This window comes from Simochromis diagramma, unplaced genomic scaffold (genome assembly GCF_900408965.1).
Source record: "Simochromis diagramma unplaced genomic scaffold, fSimDia1.1 OVJJ01000449.1, whole genome shotgun sequence".
NCBI classification, from domain to species: domain Eukaryota; kingdom Metazoa; phylum Chordata; class Actinopteri; order Cichliformes; family Cichlidae; genus Simochromis; species Simochromis diagramma.
Window position 1 is genome coordinate 2,374,079 of NW_024387274.1, and position 21,209 is coordinate 2,395,287.

Genomic DNA, 21,209 nt, shown 5'->3' on the forward strand with positions numbered 1-21,209 from the left:
TCAGCACAGCAGCTGTTAATATAGATCGTAATTAAATTTATTGCTAATGCAATTATATGGCACATTGACTTCTGAGGAAATTTTAGATGGCACTCGTCATCAAAAAGGTTGCCTACCCCTGCTCTAGCCACATAAGGAACCCGCCGGTGTAAGGTCTGACAGTGGGTCAAAGATTATAATAATAATAATAATAATAATAATAATAATAATAATGTATTGTGGTAAGACTCGACTTAAGCGGTCAAAGAAGTGCAGGAGACCGATGCTGTCCAGTGTAGCAAGTGATTTATTCACCATTTTGTGGCCCAAACAATATTTACAAAGAAACAAATAAGAAACTCAACTCTGTGATTAACTCAATTCAAATAAACATAACTGAACTTAAATCAACGGAACTTACGGTCAAACTGCACACAGCTACACTGACCTGAACCTTTCTCTCGAAACACCTGAGTTCGTCTGCTTAAATAGTCCACTTAATCAAACAATTTCTCCTCTGGACTATTCCACTCAGCAGGTAGGTAAGATGAACATGATTATATTCAATCCTCTACTACTCCTCTTGACTGGCAACATAAACTCTGTGGTGTAATCAATACATATCACAACAGTAAATCTATTTCTTTATAAACCCTCTAAAATCCACTTTATTAAATTATAAGAGTTCTTCCCCTTCTGCACTTGGTCTCTTCCTGTGACCTCAAATGAACCCAGAAGGTATAAAGCAGGAAGTAAAACTACATTTCCTCCTTTTGCTTCTGGAAGACAGGTAGGTAAGGTAAGTTCTAAACAATACCAATTAACAGTTGAAATAAAGAACATGTTAACTTAACAAACTTGTATGAATTGATTTAAACCAAGATGTTATATTATATAATCTGTAAAAGTGCAGAACAAACAAACCCGGGATAGTAGATGTTTGCCTATTGCAGATTACATGTGAAATATGGTTAAATCAAAACAAGAATGTTAACTAAGAATGTAGACAAATGGTCTTCTCACCCACTTTGTCACATGTATATTTTATTGATCCCTGTGGGGAAATTACTCTCTCTGCATTTGACCCATTCACTCAGTGAAGCAGTGGGCAGTCAGGGTCCTGTTGCCTAGCCTGTAGAGGTCTTTGTTTCCATCCATGGATATGCCTCCCCAGACCATCACTAACCCGCCACCAAACCAATCACTGCGAACGATGTTACAGGTAACATAACCCTTTCACGTCTGCCATGTGTACTCAGCCGGTGTTGGACCTGGTGCTTTATTGGGCACTACGGTGCCAGATAATAAGCACAGGACCCACTAGAGGATGTCAGGCCCTCAGCCACGCTCATGGAGTATATTTCTGATTGCTTGGTCAGAGACATTTACACAAGTGGCTTACTGGTGGTTATTCTATCACCTCAAGCTACTAGTAGTAACCCTGACCTTGACCAAATGCAAAGCTAGTGAAAAAAACAGACAGAAAAGGAAAGTGTGTCAGTGGTCTCCAGCTGTAAAGCCATTCCTGTTTGTCTCATTGTTGTTCCCCTAGTGCACCTGTTATTTTCATTAACCCCAAAGCAAATACAACTGATTAGCAGTGTACAGTTAACTAATAAGCAGATTTAAGAGTGTTGATTTGAAATCTGTAAAGAAATACACGGATGCAGTATTGTTACCACATTTATACACATGTATCCATCCATCCATCACTCCTGTTTATGTGTTTGTTAGTCAGCAGGATATCTAAAACCACAAATATGGATTGGTTATTCTAAAGCATTTTTCTCCTCAAAGCACTTACACAACATGCTTCATTCACCCATTGACACAAACCCTTTTTTGCACCTAGGTGTTGCCTATCTGACATTTAAACTCCAGTGAACAAATCGGAGAGCAGCTTGGGATTCAGTATCTTGGCCAAGGATACTCTGAGCACGGAGCAGCCAGGGTTCAAAGCACCAGTCTTAGATAAACTACTGCACTTCCTGAGCTACAGCCACCCCAATATGCAAAACACCCTCTGAAAAGAGTAGGGTTTTGTGTCACTCACAGTACCTCAGATATACGTTTACAACACAAATAAATGTTTCATAGTACTGTGCAACAGTGGTCGCGGGCAATAATTCTACATTTTTCTTTGAACTTCTTTTTCATTTATTTTCAGTCCAGTGTTTACCTGACCATTTGTTGAACCACTGAACACTGACATATGAATTATTTAATGGATGGATGGATGGATAAAAGAACACACCTGACTTAATGGCAGAAAAAAACAATTTGTTGTTGCAAAAACATATATTTTGTTCCCATTTCTTTAGTTGAATGTATGAAAATCCCAAAGATAAGACAGTTTAATGGGAATACAATTGTATTTTTGCAATAACAAGATATGTCCCAAAAGAGATATTAGCCAAAAACTTGCCATATATTAGCACGGCATGAAGTGTGTCTTAAAGAAAATTGAGGAAACTGGAAAAGGGGAAGACAACAGAATGCCTAGAAAAAACTCTAACGCAGATAAGTAGCATTTGAAAATCATGTCTTCGAGAAGTAGGAAAAAATGCAGCATCGACCCATCACAAGACCTGGGAAATGCATCTCTCATTGTTTGCCATGGCATCAGCAGCAGTGTTTTCAGTGGAAAGCTGGCTGTCAAGAAGCTATTTGAGGGAAAATAGAAGAAAAAGGCTGAGGTATGCCAAAATAGATTCAAACTGTAGCATCCAAAGACGACCTCTGGAGTGTCCTCCATAAAGACTGAAGAATATTTCTTCAGTCTTTAAGACCACGTAAAGAAATTAAAAGACAGATTGGTTTTGATCATCCCAGCTCATACCTGACGCCCTGATAAGGATAAGTGGAAGAGTATGGATGGATGGATGAATGTGAACACCTGTTATACTTACGAAAAAATACGATTTTAGGCGTCAGCCTGGAGGGTTTCCTGGGTTTTGCCACGCTGGCATGTCAGTCAGCATACATCCAGTAAAATCGATAGTAAGCCGAGTCCTAACTTTGAACCTAAAAATCTAAAATAGCTGTGGGTGAGGTTCTTCCCTTCTGTGGATTTGAAGGTGAAACACAGAGCAGAGAGAGTTCATAAAGAGATGAGGTTAAGGTCTCTCGCTTGTCAAACCAGTTCCATCAAACATCCTATTGTGTCGACGCTCCAGAACCCAACAAACAGAAGGGAGGGGGTGAGCAGTGTAACGGCTCAAAGTTTTGTCTTCATCCCCAAACACCTGTCAGCACTCATGACGCATTTACAAGTTCAACCCATCTTTCTTTATGGCGAACTGAGAATACATCCGGTCTGATTTAACGGTTGTGTTCGCTGGTCATATTTGTGTCTTAGGATTTATTTATCTAGGCTTTGATTCTTACAATTAATACAATGAAAGTCAAGATAACATTTCATGAAAAATACATATTTGACATTTGAACTAATATTAATAACTATATATTATTAATATTAATAAAATTTGAACTCATATCCACAATGAAGACTATGTTAAATCATGAGACTCTCCATAAATGCATGTGCCACCAGGACACCCAGGTCCACAACTGTGTAATTGTTTCATCTGATCTGCAGCCGTATGTTCTGGACACTCAGGTGAAGAGACGAGCCGAGCTATCACCTGATCACCACCTGGTGATAAGTTGGATCAGGTGGCAGCGGAGGATGCTGGACAGACCTGGCAAACCTTCAGTAAATGTATTGTGAAGGTGAGCTGAGAGCGCCTGACAGAGGCCCCAGTTCGTGAGATCTTTAACTCCCACCTCAGGCAGAACTTCAAGAGCATTCCAAGGAACGTTAGGGAAAACTGAGTAGGAAAGGGGTGGAAGAACTGCTTTACTACACTGAGTGTACAAAGAACAACATTTTGCTAACTCAACACTATGAAAATATAAAAAAGTTAAACATATTAAATAGAGACAGAATAAAAGCACCCACCACTAAGGGATGGTTCAGGATCACCTGAAGGTTTAATGCCTCTAAAGTAGAGAGGGTGTCTTTCTCCCAAATCTAAACTAGGAGATTGCTCTACAGCAGAGGGGGCTGATAGCTTAAAGCTCTGCCTCCCATTCTACTTTTGAAAACTCTAAATATTCTCTTTATATATAAATAGTTCTTTAACTACTTCAACAGAAACTGTTGTTTTCCTATGTGACACGGAAATTACAACATGTGTTGCACCTATTTCCTTTTTTGTGACCATCCCTTAAAGATTCTTGTTCCATGAAAAGGACGTGGTACTTGATTATAAATAAAAGGGCTCACATTTCTAAACATAAGGGTTTGCATGTAAAGGAAAACTGACAGTCGGCACTTTAACACTCTTGGAAAGTTGTAGATATTTCACCTTCAGTTTCAGAAGGACATGTCCCTTCTCAGCAGGGAGTGTAAGGAGTGACTGAATGTGACTTTGGGTCAATACAGAAGACATTGTCATCTTTTGCATATGCATGTGCTTCTGGAAGCCCATATGCCTGCACCCGATTTTAACAATTCAAATCAGCTCTGCTAACACAGTAGCCCTGCCAAGACAGAGCAACACACTGACTCAGTTATAACACAATCACACACTGCAAGAAGGACAACCACCATCTATTAACGTTGTTTTCCCACACATGTTCATTGGTCTGGTGTTCAAATGTAGTGTAAAAGTTTTAACAACGAATTAACTGACACCTGTTATTAGAAATATTCTCAAACTATAACTTGCAGTTACGTAAACTACGAAATAATCAGTATGATTAAAAATCTAGACATCAGAAGTTCTAACATATAACATGAAGATCGTTCCTGCCCTGTTCTCCTTGTGTAGTTGCCTCCTACTGTTTCTACCACACTGTGCTTAGAGACACAGCAAACCTTGCAACTGTAGCTATGGACTTCCTGATTGAACTGGACTACATGCGTGACTTTAATGGACTGCTTGTACCATCTCATGCTACCAATATCACCAAGGACATTTGCAACCATTTGTTTTAATAAACAGTGCATTCCCCTCTGACCCCTGGCATGCACAAGTCATTTCCGCCCAGAAAACTGCTACTCACTGCATATTTTTCTTTTTTCTGACCAATCTCTATAAACCTTAGAGATGGGTGTGCAGCCTATCCTGCACCAACAACCTTTTCTGTCCACTGAACATTAGTCTGAGAGTAACACTGAAACATGTGCACATACATGACATCAACAGTGAACAGGTGTGAAATGAAGATATTGTCTTAGCTGAGGACCTAAGCTGCTTCAGGTTTTAATACTGGATCTTTTTCCTGCATGGCTGAGATGGTTTGGACATGTGTGGAGAAGGGACGGTGGATGTGTTAGAAAATGATGTTGAATATGGAGCTGTCAGGTAAGAGGAAAAGAGGAAGATCACAGACAACATTAAGAAATGTGGTGTCTGATCTGGTGGGACAAGCACCCCAATGCAGCAAGTCTGGATCGGCTCTTGTTTTGAACTAACCCTAATCTGACCCTATGAGTATTACCCAGCAGGTAATGCAGAGTTAATAGAGCCAATGGATGGGTGAGGGGACTCGCCCAGTTCTAATTATCTCTCTCTCCCAGGTGTCTACCCAGCCTGCTCTAATAAAAGCCGGGAACCTGAGTAGCCTTGCAAGCCCAGTATCTATCACCCACACCTGTTTCTGTAGCTCCCCCCTAGATCGGGGCACCTGGTAATAACTGGGTTAAAGTTAGGGGCCTGGCCAATAGGCCCCAGGGCTCTGTTCATTTTAATGGGCTAGAGTAACCTGGACCAGCTATTCACACTAAAATGGATTAATACTCCGTTGTTACCTTTTGTGTTTCACAAAGGGTTAAAAAGTAAATGTCCACAATTTAGACTTTAACTGTAAGAAATTTAGTAGGAGCAAAGCAAAAACAGAATGCAATAACAACACTTCTACTACTACTACAACTAATAATAATAATAATTCTAACAAAAATCAATTCACCTAAAATATACTTTGTAATCTTTGGAAGGAGAAAGGAGAAGGAGAGCATGCACAGGGCTGTTGTGACAATTTCAACACAATTCAGCTTTATTTACATAGCACCAAAATCAAAAGGAAAGTTGCCTGAACGGGTTTTATATTGTAAAGTAAAGACCCTACAGCAACAGAGAGAAACCCCAACAGTCAAAAGACTCCCTTTGTGTAAGCACCTGGTGACAATGGGAAGGAAAAACTCTCTTTTAACAGGAAAAAATTTCCAGGAGAACCAGCCTCAGGGATGGGTGGCCATCTGGCCCAACCAATTTTCGAGTGAGGGTAGGAAGACAAGGCCAAACACACACTGTGGAAGAGGGTCAGCGATTAATAAGATCAAGTAAATAAATTCAGAATGGTGTATACTAGCGGTGCAACGGATCAAAAATCTCACGGTTCGGATCGGATCACGGTTTTAAGTCACAGATCGGATCAATTTTCAGATCCTTAAAAATAGAAAAAAAAGACAAAATTTCAACTCGCCATTTACTTATTTAAGTATTTTTTTGCCTATTAAAAAACATTCAACTGAAGACTCATTCCACACACTTATATAAAAACAAATTAAGGTGCAATATGGACATTATGGACCATGTTGGGCATCCTCTGCATCCTCTGCACACGGCCATAAACAAGAGGAGTCTGTTCAGCGACAGGTTGCTTCTCCCAAAGTCAAGGACCAGCAGACTTAAAAAGTCCCACATGCCATCAAACTGTTTAACTCCTCTCTGGAGGGGAGAGGGAGGGGAAACGGGGACAAAGGAGGGGGGAACAAGTAGCTGTAGTGCCTTTTCACTGTGCAATAGTTTTTGTTAATATCCAACTGTGTAATAGACTCACAATACTTGAAATGTGCCGTTCCCTTGTATTCTTATTCCTATTTATTCTATTTATCCCTTTTGTATTCTCTGTATTTATATGTCTCTGTATTTATATATGTGTATGTGGTATATTTCTGCTCACATTCTGCAACTTCTGTCGGTGCTGTGCTACTGGAAACTGAATTTCCTGGAGGAACCCACCCGAGGGATAAATAAAGTTTCATCTAATCTAATGTAATCTATAGGGCAGTACAGGGCTTTGTATCTACCACTCCGCTGTGTTATAATGAGCAGTCACGGTCACGTGGCTTTCCGTTGCCCTGGAGGTCGTAGTTGGGCAACAGAAGATGCGTGGGACAGTTCAGCCATAACTTTAAACTTCTCCTGCTCATACATGCTTGGAACGATCTTGTCACTGAAGCGGACGCGCAACGAGATATCATAGCGTGGCTCAAGCACGTTCATCATAGTTTAAACCCCTTGTTTTGCACAACAGAATAGCTTCTGTAATAGCTTTAGCCCGGTCGGACTGGGCAGCAAAGGGCTGCTTAAATGCCGCAAACTCCTCTGCTCCTCCACTTGGACCTCTAGCGCTGACCATAGCTATCGCTTGACAGACCCACCACGCCACCATACAGATACTTTTTTTTTTCTTTTTCGAATCTTCGGATCATGTGCGTGCCGAACCGTGGAGTGGGATCGGTTCGGATATCGGATCAACCATGATCCGTTGCACCACTAGTGTATACACAATACATGGTGAATGAAAAAGGTGTGCGAAGAAATACTCAGTGGATTATGGGAAGTGCCCAGCAGCCTAAGTCTATTGCAGCATAGCTAAGGGAAGATTCAGGGTCACCTGATCCAGCACTAACTATATGCTTTATCAAAAAGAAAAGTTTGAAGCCCAATCTTAAAAGTAGAGATAGTGTCTGTTTCCCAGATTTCATAGAAGACTTTTAAAAGTTTACTCAAACATTTCTCCACCAGGCCTACACACAGAATCTCCCACTGTCTGCTTTTGACTGTATCTGTGGCTCTAACTGGCACATTCACTGAGCAGTAAAACGTCTTCTTTGTTGGCCTGAAGCCTGCAGCTGTACTGCATGCTTGGTTGCACCAGCCTATAAGAGGGGGCTTGCCCCATGCACTGCAGGGAAAAAAGCTTTTGTCACTGAGACAGAAAGATTCATTGTAACAAATAGAATACAAAAACCCCCCAAAACATGCGGCCATGATTTTAACATCTTTAACATCAGAGTTAGTAACACTGTGAAAAAGGATATGCTCCATTCCTGATTTCATTTTCTTTTGTTTCTTCTTGTTTTCCATACTTCTTGTGTGATGCCGCACTTAACGTGAGCTTTCCTTAAATCAAGGTCACAGCAAGAAGGTCAGAGGTCATGACAGATCTTTATGATGAGACATAGATGTAATAGGAGCCTACACAGCACTTAGTTTGACCCAGAGCATTATCATTCCCAGCGCGTAACCGACGATTTCTCACAGTCGTCGGTATGTTACACATTGGGATGAGGACATGTTGGATCACCGCCTCTCTAACTCCAAAAATCCTTCTCATACCACTGCTTCAGTTACAAAGAGAGGAGGGGGAGAGGTCATCACGTAGTTGGACTGCATGGAAAGGAAAACTGAAGAACTTGACAAGAAATACAGTGGGGCAAAAAAGTATTTAGTCAGCCACCGATTGTGCAAGTTCCCCCACTTAAAATGATGACAGAGGTCAGTAATTTGCACCAGAGGTACACTTCAACTGTGAGAGACAGAATGTGAAAAAAAAATCCATGAATCCACATGGTAGGATTTGTAAAGAATTTATTCGTAAATTAGGGTGGAAAATAAGTATTTGGTCACCTCAAACAAGGAAAATCTCTGGCTCTCACAGACCTGTAACGTCTTCTGTAAGAAGCTTTTCTGTCCCCCACTCGTTACCTGTATGAATGGCACCTGTTTGAACTCATCATCTGTAGAAAAGACACCTGTCCACAGCCTCAAACAGTCAGACTCCAAACTCCGCCATGGCCAAGACCAAAGAGCTTTCGAAGGACACCAGGAAAAGTATTGTAGACCTGCACCAGACTGGGAAGAGTGAATCTACAATAGGCAAGCAGCTTGGTGTGAAAAAACCAACTGTGGGAGCAATCATCAGAAAATGGAAGACATACAAGACCACTGATAATCTCCCTCGATCTGGGGCTCCACGCAAGATCTCATCCCGTGGGGTCAAAATGATCATGAGAACGGTGAGCAAAGATCCCAGAACCACACGGGGGGACCTGGTGAATGACCTGCAGAGAGCTGGGACCAAAGTAACAAAGGTCACCATCAGTAACACACTACAACGGCAGGGAATCAAATCCCGCAGTGCCAGACGTGTTCCGCTGCTGAAGCCAGTGCATGTCCAGGCCCGTCTGAAGTTTGCCAGAGAGCACATGGATGATACAGCAGAGGATTGGGAGAATGTCATGTGGTCAGATGAAACCAAAGTAGAACTTTTTGGTATAAACTCAACTCGTCGTGTTTGGAGGAAGAAGAATACTGAGTTGCATCCCAAGAACACCATACCTACTGTGAAGCATGGGGGTAGGAAACATCATGCTATGGGGCTGTTTTTCTGCCAAGGGGACAGGACGACTGATCCGTGTTAAGGACAGAATGAATGGGGCCATGTATCGTGAGATTTTGAGCCAAAACCTCCTTCCATCAGTGAGAACTTTGAAGATGAAACGAGGCTGGGTCTTCCAACATGACAATGATCCAAAACACACCGCCCGGGCAACAAAGGAGTGGCTCCGTAAGAAGCATTTGAAAGTCCTGGAGTGGCCTAGCCAGTCTCCAGACCTCAACCCCATAGAAAATCTGTGGCGGGAGTTGAAAGTCCGTGTTGCTCGGCGACAGCCCCAAAACATCACTGCTCTCGAGAAGATCTGCATGGAGGAATGGGCCAAAATACCAGCTACTGTGTGTGCAAACCTGGTAAAGACCTATAGTAAACGTTTGACCTCTGTTATTGCCAACAAAGGTTATGTTACAAAGTATTGAGTTGTATTTTTGTTATTGACCAAATACTTATTTTCCACCCTGATTTACGAATAAATTCTTTACAAATCCTACCATGTGGATTCATGGATTTTTTTTTCACATTCTGTCTCTCACAGTTGAAGTGTACCTCTGGTGCAAATTACTGACCTCTGTCATCATTTTGAGTGGGGGAACTTGCACAATCGGTGGCTGACTAAATACTTTTTTGCCCCACTGTAGTACAGCCCACCTTCAACAAATACATGTGGATTCCTCAGAAAATATTATATTATATTACTCTGTTACTGCTCCTACTAACAGTACTGTACATCAATCCATTAGAAACGTTAAAGAAGCACACCAAACCACACAGGCCTACTGAATATTGTTTGTATAAGTGTCTATCTGCATGCAGGTGTGAGCAGTTGCCTAGCAACAGATATGAAAGTGTCAGAAGACAGACAACTGCTGCCAGAGCCGATGTTGGGAGGAGTTTCTAAAAGTAGAACACCTCAACAGTGGCAAACAGAGACGGGGCACGAATACACTTGTGTAACGAAGGAGTGGCAGACTCAAATTAGGAAAACAATCAGATTTTCTCACTTAACATCTTTTTATTCCTGCAGATATATAAAAAAATTACTTCATGGCGTTTAAGGCTTTGAAAACCAACATAAACAAAACTAAAAATCTATACACTACAGAAATTATTTTTTTCACACATTTGTTAAATCACAAATTAACTTTGATTAACCACATAGGTCCTGTCCAAATTCATGGGCTGCATCCTCCTGAGGAACCGGCCTTCGCGGTCTACGTGGGCCGGATCCTCAGAAGGTCGGGTCACCGCTGTCTCGGTGGAGTTTAATAAACTCGGCCGTCTGCTCCTTGCTATCTAAAATATAACAGGACACTGGAGTAAATTCTCGAGCATCTCATACTTCTGTTTAATCAGTAGTCTATTTGAAGTTTAGTCAGCTGTGTGAAAACCGAGGAGGAACCCACCCGATGTATTAATAGTTTTATTTTATCTAATCTAATCTAATAACTTTAATCTCAGCCAAACCAATTTACTCACGAACAAATAAAACACTGAAAAAAGCCCAACAATAACATTTTTAGGTTGTCTAAGTGAATTATATATTACGTTTAACCCGAGCAGCGAAAGTCTGCGGTGATCTGAAAATGATGTGCCGGGAGTTGTGCCGTTCTCGGCGGCTCTAGTGACCCTCGAGCTCTTGGCTAGCTATCCAGCTGGTGGGTAGCAGACGTCTCCGAAAACATCGGCACACTTTTGCAAATATGCGATATCTTGATAAACCGAGCAGATATTTGACGTTTACGCAGCTACTTTCTCGCCTGAAAATATGTTAAAAGTTTATTTTGTGACCCAGAAAGATTAATAAGAGTAATTTTAAAACTTAGTAGCGGACGCCATTGCCGGAAACTTTTTTTTGTCTGGGCCGCGCTATGAATTCTGGGATATGGTGGGCCACAAAGGACACACCCAACCCATCCTTGAAATTCGGGGAAATGAAGGATGCATTTGTCGGCTGCATTCGGAGGAGTCTATGAATTTGGACAGCCTTCGGCGCGTCGCTGTGACGTAATCGGTCTACAAATGCGTCCTCAGGAGGAAGCAGCCCATGAATTTGGACGCAACCATAATTTGGAAACACCCAGGCCTGACCTGTTGAATCAAGGAATACATTCTGACAAAGTCAGGTGGTTCCCTCAAAAAGCACAAAAAGCAAAACACATCCCGCTATGATCTAAAGAAACGAAAGAACAGAGGAGAAACAAAGTCACTGACATCTGGAATGCCATTTAGAAGGTTTGGGGATTCGAGCGAACCAGCACGATAGTTATTATCTGACAATGGAGAAAATGTGGAATAGTGTTGAATCTTCCCAGGAGTCGTTGTCCTAAAAACAAAGAGATCAAATAGCAAATCAACAGCTCCTCCAGGAGCTCACAAAAGAACCAAAACAACATCCAAGGGCCTCAGTCTCAGTTAAGCAGTCACAGTCATCGTTCACGATTCAGCAAGAAGAAAGAGACTGGGATATTGACAGAATTCCAAGGTGAAAACCATTGCTGTCGCACATTTGAATCAAGAAAAAAAAAATCTTGATAATCTCTAAGACGTTTGGGAAAATTGTCTGTGGACTGAAAAGACAACAGTAGCTTTTTGGAAGTTTGAATCCCATTCTATCAGGAATAAAATGACCATAGCATATCATAAAAGAACATTACACTAAGAGTCAAACATGGTGGTGGTAGCATGATGATTTGGGACAGGGCCTAAACAACTAGCCATAAGTGATGGAACCATGAATTCTGCTCTCTACCAGAAACTCCTCAAAGACTTACGCGTGCTTGGGTTATACAGCAGGAGCATGAACACATCACACCAGCGAATCCACCTCTTAAAGGCTTTGGAGTTGCCTAGACATGACCTTAAACAAGTTGTATTGAAAACCCTCAAATGTGGCAGAAATAAAACAATGTCCAGTTACTGCAAATGCTTGATTGCAGTTCGTGCTGCCAAGAGTGGCACAATCACTTAAGGGACCGTTGCTTTTTCACATAGGGCCAGGTAGTCCTGGGTAGTTTTTTTCACTTAACAAAAAAATCATTGCATTTTTTATTTACTCAGGTTATCTTTGTCTATCATGAAACTTTGTTTGATGATCTGAAACAAATGTGCACAAAGAAAAGAGAAAATAAATATTTTAATAAAAAAAAAAATAGGAAGGGGGCAAATACTTTCTTTTCATAGCACTGTATCATTGTCTCTCAGTCTTGCTGTTACTTACGAGGCAACATGGCACCCACAATGGAAAAAATAGGTTTAAAAATTAACAATTAAGAAACAAAAAATCCATCACAAGGTTCTCAAAAGGCAAAAACAAAGGCAATTGTGTGTAATCCTCTTCAGCAAAAACAACCCTGGTCTCAGCATGGCAGAGAAACAAAAAAGCTCATTACTTTGTGTGACAAAGTACAAGAGTCCTACCTTGCAGCCCTCACAGGCACTGACACCATAGTGGTATCCAGAGGATTTGTCCTGGCAGACGAAGCAGGGCTTGTACACCCTAGGAGGGGGTGGTGGGGATGGTGGGCTGGGGACAAGTTCCTCAGAACTGGTGCTCTGTGTTTCGATGGCTGCAGGGATTGCAAACAAAAAGAAGGAGATGAAGAAGGTTGTTCTACTAAAATAACTAAAATAATGGAACAATTTGGAATTATAAAAGAACTTTAAATTTTAACCTACAGGAAACTAAACTGTCTCACTACAATTAGGTTCTTTGCCTACAGAGAGAAAACATTAGCCACAAATTCCACATATAAACTTTTATACATCACATTCTGCTTTCGAGTATTTCTCATGATTAGTTTGTGTGTGTTGCTTGGTCAAAATGCTTAATGCATTTCCAGGGATGGTTCATTTTCATTTAAATTACCTTGTCAGCCAAGTCTTTGATCTAGAAAATATAACCATTTATCAAATTGCTTGTTGAAGTATAACCAAACGTTTTAAATGTTTTTATTCTATGTTTTTTATTCTAAATGTTTATTCTAAATGTTTTAGAATAAAAAACTAATTGTCTACTACAATAAGAAATAGGCACTGCTCGTATTTGTACTTAATTTCTTATAAGTTACTGAAGCTCATATTCATGAATATCTTTCCAACCAACGTGCGTATGTGAACAGAAACTTACTAACTGATACATGATGTTCACTGTGTACTGAAAACCAGGACTAAAACGGGTTACAAGGATTTACAACCATAATAGTGAAAAAATAGGAAGTTCTTTTGGTTCAATCCAAGTTAAATTTCCCATTTTATTTTATTCAAACTTGAATCCACCAAACAGACACTTGTTAACAAATTCCTCTTATTACAATTAACAAACAGCATAGGCCTTTCTTGGAAACATCCATCTAATTTACTCCAAAATATTATTTCATTTTCAGATAATTATGAAGGAGGGTCCAGTAAATTAGCTGAGCACACACAGAAAAGAGATGGCTATAAAATAAATGTTAAGCATTAATCATTAAACAGCAGTGTTTATGGGAGATGTGCATGTAACATGCAGATAAAATATCACTAACAATGCTACAAGAGAGAATTTAGCACCATCAATAAAAATGCACCAAAACCATGATAATTGTAGAGACCAAGCAGCTGTCCACACACATACACAACCTTTCTACATAGAAATGGGAAGCATTCCATCCAGCAGATAAGATTACATTCTTCCGTAGTTCATCAGGGTAAACCCAATTACCAATCTTGAGAGACAAGCTCTTATAATTACTGGACCCTTGTCCCTGTATGGAATTCCCTGGTGATTTAATCTGATCTTCCATCACACTCACCGTTTACTTACAAATTACAAGGTTATTCCAAATTATACAATTTGGGGTATTTATATTTAGCTGTACTCTTGACTATTTATATTTGGGCATTTTACTATTACTTTGTTCAATTCAATTGCATTTTTATAGTGCCAATGTACAATGCACTTCCAACTTGGTAAGGACAGAGAGACAAGCACTGATTTTCATTTCATTGCTTCCAATGCTCCAGATGGTTTCCCTGTGAAGCTGGCAGAGAGCAGGTTAAAACATTTGCACATAAAGCAGATGTTCGTTGAGACAATCTGCTGGAGATGAGCCAGTGGTCTGACACACAAAGCCACTTGATAAAGGAGGATCAAGAAAACAGGCACTTGTGCATGCTCTTATATATTTACAGTATGAGTTAAAGACCAGCCTGGGTTGGAAATTATTTAAGGAAGAATTTTGAACTTTCTATCTCCATTTTTTTGCAAAATTCGCTCATATAACCAAACCACAGATAATACACATAGATACTTGGAATAATGCATTAATGCAGTTGTCTTACATACATCATTCTACTGTGTGGCAGCATGTCTATACAAGTTATAACTAGTCATACTACGCTGAACAATTTTTTTGCTGATTTTCAGGTGGTCTATTTTGTCCAAATCTCTAGATACTTGTACTTACATGATATGAGAATATCAGACAGAATAAATTGTAATAATGTTGTCTGTTCAGCACAATGTGTGTGTGTTGTGTAACAAATCACCAGCCCATAACAGGTGCTATTGACATTATTACCAGATTTCGGTAACAAAAAATCCAAATCACACATGCACAGAAATCTAACCATAGATGTCCATAAGTTTTGTGTATTAATAAGAAATAAAACAGGGGAAAACTATTGAACACATGAAGAAGGCAAGGTGCAAAAAGGCATGGACAGTCATGACACCAGCAGAAATCTATCAGTAATTAGAAAGCAGTCATGCAAATTAATATCAGCTGGTTCAGTCCCAACTGATGGCCAATAAAAACGTGTCATTACCAACATGTCACACAAGAAACATCTCATGATGGGTAAAAACAATGAGCTCTCTCAAGACCTTCATAACCTTATTGTTGCAAAAACTACTGATGCCACTGGCTCCTGTGAGCACTGTTGGGGCCGTAATCTGGAAGTGGAAAGATCATCATTTCACCATAAACCACAATTAGATGCCCCCCGCAAGATTTTAGACAGAGGAGTATAAAGAATTATCAGAACAGTTGAAAATTGGGCCACAACCACACCTGATGCATGCAAAGTTTCTTCACGTATCTTGAAGCTGTCCCCACCAACACAAAGTATTAAATATGTTTCAGTAAGCATGTTAAAGACTATTTCCCTATGTCATTTCTCATAACTTAACCCATGGACATCCATGTTTTGATTTCTTTGCATCTGTGGATTGGATGGATTGTTACCAACAGCTGAGAATTTCATTTCATTTGTAACTTATAAGACTCATATGTTCAATTCAATTGCATTTTTATAGTGTAATTGAATTGAGTTGCACCCGTGGGGTTGCAGAGGGTGTCTGCCGTTTGAGACCTTGGATGAGTAGCGATAGCTGAGGCGATGAAATGGTCAAGCAAGGCGAACCTGTGAGTGTTTTGGCAAAGAAATTGATGCCGCCCAGAAATCGGAATGCAAAAGATTCAAACCTAGACGTGGTTGCAATGTCAAATAACGGGAAGGGAAGATTGAAGTGATTGTGGAAGAAACGGAACATGTTCCAAGTTGCTTGCGGCAAGACTATTGATTATAGCTTCTTGGGAGAGGTTGATGCGCTCTGCGATGCTAGGGTTTAGATCGCGCATTTTGTGGCTGAAAATGGAGAACTAGTGTCAGAGCTGCCTCTGTATAAGAGCCCAAGGCTGGTGGGTGACTGACAGCCATGCATGAGCAGATGCATGAGGGGCATGATGGAAGGGGAATTGCTTTGGCCTTTGTTGATTATGTGAGCTACAGTGAGGTTGTCTGAGTGAATGAGGATGGATCTTTTTGACCATTTGTGGCCCCACAGTAAGGCCGAGATGACCACTGGGTAGATTTCGAAAACAGCTGAGGAAGGCAGGAACCATTCCTGGATATAGTGGCAGAACTCAGGAGGCCATGCTGAAGTGAACCATCTTCTGCCATAATAACCCCCAAAGCTGGCAGAAGGGGCAGCATCTGTGTAAAGCTGAATGTCATAAAAGAAAGAAATGCCATTCCAGTTAGCAAGGAGAAGTTGCCAGAGTCGCAGTTTGGCTTTGGAAGAGTTTTCTAGCGTGATAGTGCTGCGGAGTGATGGTTTAGATGCTGCAAGTGAAAGCAAGTGAGAGATAAAAGAGCGGTCTTGAGGAATTATCCATAGTGCAAAGTTTAAGTAAGGGAGGCTAGCTGTCGTTTGGAACATGTGGCAACGAGGAGAAAGTTTTGAAGGACAAAAGTGATTTTCAAGAGTTTTCAAGAGTTTTTCAATAGGCCCTCTTTTTTTCCGAAATTGGAACGCCAAGTTCGGAGAAGACTGACCTCAGGGTGGATAACTCATGAGCTGGCGGTGACGTGGAAGGGGATATGACTAGGAAATTGTCAAGAAGATGAACTAAAAATGGCAGCTTATGGTTGTAGAAAAGGAACTAACATAGAGCTTCAGAGAGTGAGTCAAACAGCTTGGGGCTGCTTTTGCAACCAAAGGTTAGCCTGACGGCGAAATAATAGACATCCCTCCACTTGACTCCGAACAGGCACCTGAAGTCAGGGTGAATTGGCAGGCATTTTAAAAGCCATGCACCTCTGCCAGCGATCTTAACAAGGGAAATGGCATGGTTCACTGTAGAGTATTTAAGAGAATAATCATCGCTGGGAACAAGGCTATTTATGCACGCAATATGACTACCATGAGGCACAGATAACTCAACGATTTTGCGCTTTTTGCCTGAATAATTTCTGCTGAGATGTCAACTGGGCTGATGCAAAAGAGGGGAAAAGGCGGTTTAGAAAAGGGTCCAATCATGAAACCCTCCCTAACTTCTTTGGCTGTCAACTGGAGGTTTCTACAGGTACAAGAAACTGATGGCTGGGTGACAATGCCTGGGTGATTTTTAAGGCTTCTTTTGATCTTGGATTCTGAATGCGTGTCGAAACGGGTAAAGCTAGTCATTGTTTGGGGGGCATGCTGAGCGGGAATTGCCGCCGTCGTAACAGGAGCAGGAGTGGAGATAGCGGCACTAACACCTGAGGCAACCAGAATCGTTGAAATTATTGCAAATGGTGCGGCCTCCTGGATGCACGACGGGTCTGCCCTTCCTATCTGTACCTTGTGGCAAAGGCATGCTAGGAATGGATTCTGTGTGTTTTGAAATTTCTGGTGTACATGTTGGGGCCAAGCGGTTAAGAGCGGATGTGCGGCTTATGGGCTGTGAATTATTTTGGGCTCAAACGATACAGGATGATACAGGAGCACCGCATATCTTGCAGGAAAGAGAAAAACGGGCAGCAAAGATGCGACCAGAGTTCCTGGTTGAGACTGCCCCAGAATGTGTCCTGATCAAACTGTTGTAAGCAAGCTGCTGCATGAGAAGCGAACTGGATGTGGTACTAGTTAAAGCCGGTGCCGCCGAATCATAGGGTGAGATCAAGTATTATAGTCAAGTACGTATCGAGCTCTTGTGTTTGGGAGGGGAAAGCGGTGCGGAGAACACCTCTGTATAGTGAAAAGGCAAAAGCAAACTCAAGCGCAGTGAGCTCCTTTGCCCGAGATGGGGCCGCACATGATGATGGGACCGTCGTGGCTGTCGATCAACCTGGGTGGAGTGGGCTGGTTGAGTGGTAGTAGAATGAGCTCAGCTAGATCTATATATTTACCAGCAACGATTTGTTGGCGAAGGTGAGCAGATACTGGGGAAGGTTTTGGAGCCGGTGGGCTGGGAAGAGGAATTGCAGAGGGAGGTGAAGAGGCCAGCGAAAACTGAGCAATATTAGTTTGAAAAGAGGGGTCCTGGGCTAAAAAACTTGGCCATGTGCTGCTTGGAGCTGCTCCGACGGAAGGAGGAAAAAGAACTGGGTTAGGAGGAGATATAGTTGGATACCTGGTAGTAGGAATGTAGGCTGAAATATTGTAAAGAGAAGCCGAGGTGAGAGGAACTTGCAACCCGGTGCCAGGAGGGTTTGCTGCAGTGATTAATAATAATAATAATGATAATAATAATAACAACAATAATAATACATTTTATTTAAGAAAGCGCGTTTCAAAACACTCAAGGACACTGTACACAAGCGATCACAACAACAAACATAACAATTTAAAAAAAAAAAAAGGATAAAACATTGAGCAAATAAATAAAATAAATTAAAGTAGCAGGATGGAAAAGTTTCCATGAAATAGGCTATTGTGAATAGGTGAGTTTTGAGTCTTAAAAAGAGGGAAGGAAGTGATGTTTCTTATCTCAGGAGGAAGGGAGTTCCAAAGACGGGAGGCAGAGCAACAGAAAGCCCTGAGAGAAAAAATTCAAACGTACAGCTCTGCTGTCACTTCCAACATAAATGAAGACAGAAAACTAAACAGCAGTGACGTTTGTAGGGTTACTGAAGTTGGACTGGCTGCTATATAATGATGTGCTACGTGATCGCTAGCTACACAGCTATGTTAGCATAACATAAGGCGGTCGTGGCTCAAAGAGTTGGCAGTTTGCCTTGTAACCGGAAGGTTGCTGGTTCGAGCCCCGGCTCGGACAGTCTCGGTCGTTGTGTCCTTGGGCAAGACACTTCACCTACCGCCTACTTAGATAGATTATGTATGTTATACATACAAGTAATAAATGTTTAAGTAATTTTACTTTTTCAGCACATTGTATTGAATTATAACGTTTTACTCTTACATAGTTCAGTCTGTTGTTGTGACTTAAAATATGGAAGCAGCAACTCATTCTACACAAGAACAGTTCCCTATATAATAACCACAGTGTAATATTCTGTATCAAACACTTAATAACTGAAACAAGGTGTTCGCATCAGGTGAGGGCTACTGAAGCACAGAATTAATGTCCCTTAGCCTTCACCAGGCGGTACAGCACACTTCAACATACATCTAGAGGAAAAATACTTTGGTGCATTTGTGATGGCTGGGCGATTACACACTGAGGAGAGGCAGCCACAACAATTTAGCCCTGCTACCTATTTGAAACTCATGGCTGCTTCTAAGAGGCAGTGTGACCACCTGCAGACAGATGGGACGTATAAACATAGATGCATTACACCCCTCATTACATGTATGTGTGGAGGTGTGGTCATCAGTTAGCTACATGGGCATCAGTTGCGGGGGAGCCTTTTTCCATTTTCTGCGTGATTAAACTTTGAGTCGGCTTCTCTGCATGTTAACATACACAGAAAGCTCAGAGAAATAAAGGCCATTGACAGACAAGAGGGCACAGCTAGTGTGGCTTACGAACAGGGAGAGAAAAATGAGCGACTCCTCAACCCTTACCCTCTGGCTGAACCTGCCGGTTGGGTAAAAAAGCACAGGCTCCCTGCTGGAGTCTGCGAGATGAATAAGGGGAGGGACTGTGATTGGCTATCTATGAGAACTGTGGTTAGTAACACCAGAGAATGCTGATATGAACACACACTGCCTTTTACAACCAGCCAGTAAGAGAACATGCTGACTGAGAAGTTCTTCTCTCTTGGAATGGAGAACTGACACCATATACCTCCCCCTTAAAGAAATTAAAATAATTCAGAATAGGGCTGCAACCATTCACCAAGTAATTTGAAAAAGAATTATAAAAAATCTTCACATTTTTTTACTTCAATGCTTTTTTTTTTAATCGCACAGTGCCATAGTGCACCGTCGTCACCGTGTAAGCGGGAGCGTTTAACCCACATTCGTGACTAAAAATAGACCTGCACCACAACAGTGTGTGAATAATAAGTTTGACAACATTAAACCCAGCAGCCCCCAGTTTTTCAACAAAAAGACTGATAACACAATAGCTCCACTGGAGCTGACGCTGCCGCAGTTTAAGGCAGGGTTGTCAAACTCATTTTACACGGCGGGCCACATGCAGCCCACTTTGATATTAGTGGGCCGCAGCAGTGACACTCCCCTTTGTGTCACTGTAAAGGATATTTACATACATTTATACATAATATATAATTATATAATATTAATATTAATATATTAAACTATTTTTCTACATGATGAAGAAAAAGCTGCTGTGACAAAGAAAAAAAAACTGAAAAGAAAAAACTAAAATTTCTATAGCAGAAGGTGAAAAAAGAAACTTTTCTGTCATATATTTATTGTTTAATGAATGGCGATAAGGGAGGTTTTTATCAGTAGGAAAAGCTGTAAAGTTTATGAAAATGCAGTTAAAAGTCTACAAATTCTGCTTGTGTTTGTTTGTTGTGAGCAGCAGATCAAACAAGTTAAGAATTATAAATGGCTTCACTGTGAGACGTTGAGCCATGGCTCTGTGCTACATCTCTGCCATTCAAATAATCTTTGCACATCCTTTATTTTATGAAAGATTTCACCCTTAATGCTACATTTTATTTTTTTAGGAAACCATTTTTTTCTCCAGTGTTTTCATTTTCACAGCACACTACAGCCAGTTTAGAATGACCACACCTAACCATGATTATCTTTGGACTGTGGACGGAAACCTATTTACAGGGAGAGCATGTCAATTCCATACACAAAGGTTTTTAGGTTTTAATCTGGAGATTCGTTCTGTGCCCTCTGCATCCTTATATCCAATTCTCTAGGATGGAAAACAAGTAGCCTGTGAAACTCTGTCCACACGGTCCACAAAACGGACACATGGCAAAGAATATGAAGCAAAGCCTGTCGCTACAAACAGCAATGAAGCTTTGGAGGACAAAGCTGCTTTTATGCTGCAGAAGGGAAGGTGTGCTAAAAATGTATGTCCTAAGTAAAAATCAATTGAGTGGTACTATCATAAATCACAGGA

General features: G+C 41.0%; 1 protein-coding gene and 1 long non-coding RNA gene across 4 annotated transcripts in view; one reads left to right on the forward strand and one right to left on the reverse strand.

Moving 5' to 3' along the window:
* The window catches only part of LOC120715599 (retinoic acid receptor beta-like), a 301,344-nt gene that overhangs the window by 104,455 nt on the left and 175,680 nt on the right, over positions 1–21,209 (reverse strand). For all 3 annotated transcript variants that reach the window (XM_040002664.1, XM_040002662.1, XM_040002663.1), the window contains one exon: positions 12,871–13,019. In XM_040002664.1, the coding sequence (XP_039858598.1) occupies positions 12,871–13,019 (149 nt within the window). The remainder of the gene's footprint in view (positions 1–12,870; positions 13,020–21,209) is intronic.
* On the forward strand, positions 362–19,215 carry LOC120715616. Its single transcript, XR_005691684.1, has 3 exons — positions 362–1,016; positions 4,395–4,396; positions 19,203–19,215. It is a non-coding gene; the product is annotated as an uncharacterized LOC120715616 (long non-coding RNA).